General features: G+C 48.0%; 1 protein-coding gene across 1 annotated transcript; it reads left to right on the plus strand.

Annotated features, from left to right (window-relative positions):
* The first annotated feature begins 25 nt into the window (after positions 1–25).
* On the plus strand, positions 26–5,533 carry RPS10 (ribosomal protein S10). Its single transcript, NM_001257297.2, has 6 exons — positions 26–58; positions 976–1,125; positions 1,508–1,679; positions 4,279–4,356; positions 4,905–4,960; positions 5,449–5,533. Exons 2-6 carry the CDS (start codon positions 976–978, stop codon positions 5,488–5,490), a joined length of 498 nt encoding a protein of 165 aa, NP_001244226.1. The 5' UTR covers positions 26–58; the 3' UTR covers positions 5,491–5,533.
* The last annotated feature ends 1,110 nt before the right edge of the window (positions 5,534–6,643 follow it).

The following is a 6,643-nucleotide window of genomic DNA, read 5'->3' on the forward strand; positions in this document are numbered from 1 at the left end:
GTGAGCGCGTTGCGCATGCGTCTTCCTTTCCGCTCTCGGCCCCGCTGAGACTGTCACGGTGAGGCCGCGCTCCGGGCTCGTATCGGGCTCGCATCGGCTCCATCCCTGGGCAGCGCCGTGAAGTAGCAGCTTGGCGGCGGCGGGGAGTTCAGGCCCGGCCCCTCCGCTGCGGGATTTCCGGAGTTGGGGGGGATCTGGGCCCAAGTTGTCGAGGCGGGAGACCTGGGAGTGCAGTAGGCCGCGTGAGGCCCAGTTATCAGCAGGCCGGGCCGCGGGGCGCTCAGGGCCATGGGCCGGGGGCGAGCGGCGGAGGAGCCTCGCTGAGCTACTGGAGGGGGCGCCTGGCCGTTCTGACCGTGGGGGATTGAGGCCCGCTGGTCTGGCGCGGGACTGCTCCTGGTGGAGCGTGCCCTGGGGGCTCTGGGGGTTCCCTCCACTCGGGTATCCGAGGTGCTGAGCGTCGGTCCCTTTGTTGGGGCCTGCCTGTGGCACTCAAGTGGGCTCCAGCTGAGCACTGTGGGAGCACAATGTCCTTCGTGCACTGTGGCTCTGGGAGGACAGCTTGGGAGGACTGCTCAGCTCCCTGGCTCTTGAACTGAGTGTGAATTACTGATAGCAACGCAAACATTGCCAGGCCTGCAGCACCTTCGGTGCAGCGAAAACATGCACTGACATGAGCTGTGTCTGTGCCCTGCCAGTGGTAGCCCTTGTCTCTCTAACTGGCGCCAGGTAGTCTGCAGTCATTAATATGGTGCTATGACTTAATGTTAAAAACAAGTTTTGGATGCCCAGGTATTCAGATGCTGAAATCTGGTTCAAAATCATTTTTAAAGAAATGTAATCTGCAGGGTTTTGTTTCGTGTCAGGCTTTTGTTTAGGACAGCTGTGCGACCATTTTATTACTTCTGGTGAATGGCAGTCACCTGAGTGCATTCATTTTAAATAGTCAGTATTTACTGCCTGCTCTCTGTTTAGATGTTGATGCCCAAGAAGAATCGAATTGCCATCTACGAACTCCTTTTTAAGGAGGGAGTGATGGTGGCCAAGAAAGACGTCCACATGCCGAAGCATCCTGAGCTCGTTGATAAGAATGTGCCCAATCTCCACGTCATGAAAGCCATGCAGGTACGGAGGTGAGGGCGAACTGCTGGGAGCAGGCTGCGTGCCAGCTGGGCTTTGGGCATAAGGTATTGTATATTGCATACTCGTGGATAAATATTGCCACTTGTTACCAAATAAGCCTTGTCAGACGTCCCCTTGTAGCCATCATTTCTTTTGTATTACACTTGTCCCATTTTCTTGATAATTGCTGTTTCTTACTTACTTGATCTGTTCTCCACAGGCTGTTCAAGGCTTTTGGTGTGATCCACATCTCTAGCTCTCTTTTTTTTGAAGCTCTGATGCCTTTGTGTGTGCTGTCATTATATTTTCTGCAGGTGGACTTTATTTCTAGATTATTGCCTGTTATCCCTGCTAAGCATGAAGTAACTGAGAATTCTCTCTCTAGTCTCTGAAATCCCGTGGTTATGTGAAAGAGCAATTTGCTTGGAGGCATTTCTACTGGTACCTGACCAACGAGGGCATCCAGTACCTGCGTGATTACCTTCACCTTCCCCCTGAGATCGTCCCTGCAACCCTGCGCCGCAGTCGCCCGGAGACTGGCAGACCACGGCCCAAAGGTAAACTGTGGTTGGGAGGTGACAGCTGTGTCAGCAGAAGGAAGCAGAGAATGAGGTTGTCCGTGTTAGACATTGTAGGTGAGGTTAGTCAGCTGGATGTCAGCTTCCAGTACTGAGTGGTGTGATTTGCTGTGACTTCTGGATGTATAAATGTTAATAGATGATGCATAGTTATAGGTTTAATTGCATTTATATTTGGCACTGATCTGATGGCTACTGGAATACTGAAGAACTGGAGGTGGCTGAGGAAAGTTGTGAGACAGAGGAAAGTACATGGAGCCTTCCTTCTCTGATAATGCAAGGGAGTGGAACCTCTGAGAGCAGGCCCATTGAAACTGCAGGCTGTGGATCTAGGGGACAGGTGATGTCTGGAGCTTCCAGAGGCCTTTTCAGAGATTGTTGGCCTCTTCTGGGAAGAGCACACAGACCACTGCAGTTCTCCATCGGGAAGATGGCATATGTGTTCTCTGTCAGCCCAGCAGATACGGAGAACCTTGGCTCTAGTAGAGGTGTCCTTAGAAGAGCTCCTTGGGAGGCCAGGATTGCCAGTGTAGGGAACAAACTGTGTTTGGGTGTAGCACCCAGGCTGGGGTCCAAGGTTCAGTGATGGAAAATGAAGGCTGAGCCTCAGTGCTGGACAATCCATGTGGGGATTCCTCTGGTACCTGAGATGAAGCTGGGTATGCACTCTTCTGCCTTTATCACGTACAGTTAGCCTGACTTGCTTCGCAGCATGTTGTTAATGCTGCCATTGCTTTATAAAATTTACAAGTCCATGTGGTGTGCTGGTTTTATAGTTCTGACTTTTCATTCCCCAAAGCAAAATGGAGATGATGGTCATGCAAACACATATGCTTGCTAATGTTGTCTTCTGAGATTGCCAAGAGTGCTCTGTAAAATACCTTTTGTTTGCTTTTCCTGGTTTCTTGACCAGGGGCAGCAAAGAAACACCACAGTGTAGAATGTGAACTGTAAAATTTCAGACCAAAATTCTCTGGAAACTATGAGATAAATGAGAGAGAGCTACTGCACCTGTGGCTGGCAGAACAGCATTGCCAGATCTCTTAAGGGCAAAAAATAGTTATTCTCTCTCAAGTTAGGGAGATGTTGGGTTTTCTGCCTTGCTTCTGTGCAATTGCTTCTTCTGAAGTGTTACTCTGCCTTCAAACAAGGACTGAAAGGGGAGTCCTGCATGACAAAGCTTTCTCCTGTCACTCTATGCTTCAGAGCTACATGGTAGCCCTAGCCCAGTCAGCAGCTTCTGGGCCCTGTGCTCAGGACAGAGGCTGTGGGCATGTTCTGGTGAGGAGTTCTGCCTGCAGCTCCCACAACTTGACTTTTAGGCGAACAAAACTGTAGCATCATCTGCTTCAGAAGAAAGAATTGTGTTGAATCTAGGAACACGATGGTTTCTTTGATCTCTCAGCTTTGGGTGTTATCCAGTTTATTCTTTAGAAGCTGTGTTTATCCAGAGAGCTGGAGTGACTGCATATCTGATGAAAGCTTTTGTAGTTCCTGGCTAAAATTTGTCTTTTCTGGTGCTTTCATGCAATGCTATCAACTTTCTCAAGTGACACTTGGTAAACAAGCTGGAACATTTAGTCCAAAGCAGATTTCAGTATTTCTATTTACAATTTGTTATGTGTGTAATGAAACCTCTAAAAATTAAAGATGGGGAGACTAAATTAAGAAAAAAAAATACAAAGCACCTTCCCATGCATCAGCACTGGGATGTGTTATAATGGGTTAACCATGATAGAAATGAGGGATGTAGAAGCACGTTGAGGAGAAATTAATCAGTTTGTGTATCAGTGAGTAGTATTTCTTTTTGTAACAAGAGTCTATTAGAATAATTGTTTTCTTTTTAATTTATGGGAAAACTAGTGCACAGAGTGGAAAAGACTTTAGTACATGATTCAGACATGCAGCATGCTTGAGACCACAAGTACACTGTGATGTGCCAAGCAGCAGCTGGCCATAGCTGTGTCTTACTGCCTGAGCATGGAGGCCTTGGTCTGATGCTGTGGGGGAGCATTTAATCTTTGATATTCTGGGGGAAATCCACGAGTTGCACAGAAACAGGCAGTTCCACCTCTTCTGTTTCTTTACTGCAAGTATTCTGTCAGATTTTAATCTGATGTTACACAGATAATCTGCTCTTAGCTTTATTAATCTATTCTGCTGTGGAGGATTTGTAATACTGATAGTAGTATTTTAGATTGGGATCAGAATGCCATGCAGTTTGTGACATAGCTAGGAACAACCTTGCCAAACGTGACAGATTCCCTGCACTTCTGATTATTTCTTTTAAAATCAGTTTTGGTCCTTAGTTGAAGTAGTTGTTGTAGCTGTGTTGGATGCTGTAAATTCAGCTTTTACATTGTTTATGACTTCAACCCAAGCACAAGCTCTAGCAAACTGTACCCCTGAGGTGAAGTTTTCCTTGCTCTATTGATTCTCAGTTAAGCTTATATCCACTGAGCTAAGGTGCAGCTCTGCTTCTGGCTGTAATGCTTGGCTGGAGGGATCACATCCAGGTGCAGGGTCATGCTTGAAATACACCATTTGTGTCCTCTCATGTCACTGTCCTGGCTTACAGGTTTGGAAGGTGAACGCCCTGCACGTCTTACTCGGGGAGAAGCTGACAGGGATACCTACAGACGCAGCGCTGTTCCACGTGAGTGTCGTTGCTGTATGTCAGGCTGAGCTCACTCTTTGTGCAGCTTCTCTCTTCGGGAAAATTGTGTTCAGCGTTTACCTCCTTTTGAAAAGAAAAGGGGGGAAATGAGGCTGTTGGCATAGTGTAGGCATTTACACAGCAGAGTTCATTTTTACCTGCTCTATCATTCTTTCTTTAAATTTTGTCAAGATGTGCTGGGGGATTCCAGGCTGGGGTCAGGCTCCCTTCAGTGGTGCCCTGAGACAGGACCAGGGGCACAAACTATAACATGGGAAGTTCCATCTGAACATGAGGAGAAGCTTTTCTTTGAGGGTGTCAGTGCCCTAGACCAAACCTCCCGAAGAGGTTTGTGGAGTCTCCTTCTCTGGAGATATTCAAAACCCTCCTGGATGCTTTGCTGTTCAACCTATTGTCAGGAACCTGCTTTAGCAGGGGGGGGTTGGACTAGATGATTGTGAGTGCTTCCTTCCAGCCCTTAGCATTCTGTCATTCTCCACTTGGCGAGTGGATTCTGTGGTTTGTAACTCAGTCACTTCTCTCATCAGCTGGTGCTGACAAGAAGGCTGAGGCTGGTGCTGGAGCAGCCACTGAATTCCAGTTTGTAAGTATTTGTATTCAAATTGGCTTCATTTATTTGTGCTCTGCGTTAGAGACACTGCATATATTGTATCTATGCATGCTTGGGTATGGTGCTTAGCAGCAGCTGCTGTCCCTTACACTCAGCTGGCTTTTTGCACTCTTGGTGAGGAAACAAAGCCTTACTGCTGTGACATAAAGTCGCTGATAGATCTGACAAGCAAGCTGAGCTTTCTACAGGAAGTGTATTATTTTATGCTATAGAAACAGAAGAGTTTGAGATGTGATAGGGCTGGCCAGGATGGGTTCATTTTTGCATAGTGTCTCTTGTTTGCTTAGGGTAGCTAGTCTCAAATCAGAGCTAAGCTATGCTTGGAGCGGGGGATGCTTATCGAAGTAATGCAGTGTTGAGAACAAATGGTTGGCTCTGCTGTCAGTGGTCTCAGCACTGAGTGTATTTCATGTTGCTTGTTTAATATGGTGATTTCTAATGCTCTTCCTTTTCTGTTGCAGAGAGGTGGATTTGGTCGTGGACGTGGTCAGCCTCCTCAGTAAACCTGCTCATGTTTTGTGTATAATAAAATAGGTGAAAATGCCACTTGTGCTGCATCAGTGTGATTTATTTAAGTGTATAATTTAGAGCTCACATAACAGGGAGGTGACTCAGATCTTTGGCATGCACACAGCGATGGAGTAACTTGGTGGTGAGAAAACACTTTGTGGGAAGGAACTTTGTAGGTGTGGTGATTACTGACGCATGGTTTTGCTCGTGTGCAGAGGTGATTTATGGGGGGGACTGAGGAGCTCTTGGCAGCACAGAAGTGCTGTGGGCAGCTTTTCTGCTCTGCCTGGGAAGACGCTCATTTCTGATCATGCAGTGAGTCTGTATAGAGTGAGTTCTTATTTGTAAACGGGAAATTCAGCGAGTTAGCTGCGTTGGCCTGACCTGTGTTGTGAATTGTACGTAAACAGGGCAGACAGGTCAGCGTCTCCTGCGCTAGAAATTCTGAGCACACTGAGTTAAGAAAGGAGGGAGCAGAGCAGGGTGGGAGAGGGAGGTGTGCAGGCCGGGGCTGCCCTGCAATACGCAGCCTGCCAGCAGGTGTCACCCGCACACTAATAATGGGATGCTGCTAATTGGGAACGGTTTTCTGTCGCCTGATAGATACTTATCTCCGGAGCAGCCTTAGTATTGCAGAATACAGAAACAGAACCCGGTGTCAAAGGAGCTGCTTACAGTCCTCGTGTAGGGATGAAGCAAACTGTAAACCCTTTAAAATCTGCTATCTGAGGGAGTTAGAGCTGTAGGGAGACGGTGCCTCAAACCTGCACTGTAATTAAGCAGTCCATCTGCCTCCTGTGAGGTTTGTACATCTCCATGTAGCTGAGCCTAATTGTGGCTGAACTGCTGAGTCCACATGGCTGGATTTAGCCAGGAGGCACTGCACAGCCTATAGATCTTCATGCACTGTGTGCGTGAAAGCAGCTCTTCTTTCCAGCTGTGCTGGTGCTATCTGGCCGCTACGCTGTCCACATCCACCAGGGCTTTCTGAACTTTCTGCCTGCTTTGCTGTAATGTTCATACGTGTTTCTATGCAGGAGCTCCGTGTGAGCAGGGCAGGTGGAAAGCGGCTCCCAGCCCAGATAGGTTCCTCCCAGCCTGGTTACGGCCCCGAGGGCAGGCCGTAGGGCCGCCCTACCACCCCCC

This window comes from Gallus gallus, chromosome 26 (genome assembly GCF_016699485.2).
Source record: "Gallus gallus isolate bGalGal1 chromosome 26, bGalGal1.mat.broiler.GRCg7b, whole genome shotgun sequence".
Taxonomy (NCBI): Eukaryota; Metazoa; Chordata; class Aves; order Galliformes; family Phasianidae; genus Gallus; species Gallus gallus.

Coding starts and splice junctions, on each gene's coding strand:
- RPS10 (NM_001257297.2), top strand. CDS start 976: ATGTTGATGCCCAAGAAGAATCGAATTGCCATCTACGAACTCCTTTTT. Junction 4,357..4,904: donor CAGACGCAGCGCTGTTCCAC/GTGAGTGTCGTT, acceptor TTCTCTCATCAG/CTGGTGCTGACAAGAAGGCT. Junction 4,961..5,448: donor CAGCCACTGAATTCCAGTTT/GTAAGTATTTGT, acceptor TTTCTGTTGCAG/AGAGGTGGATTTGGTCGTGG.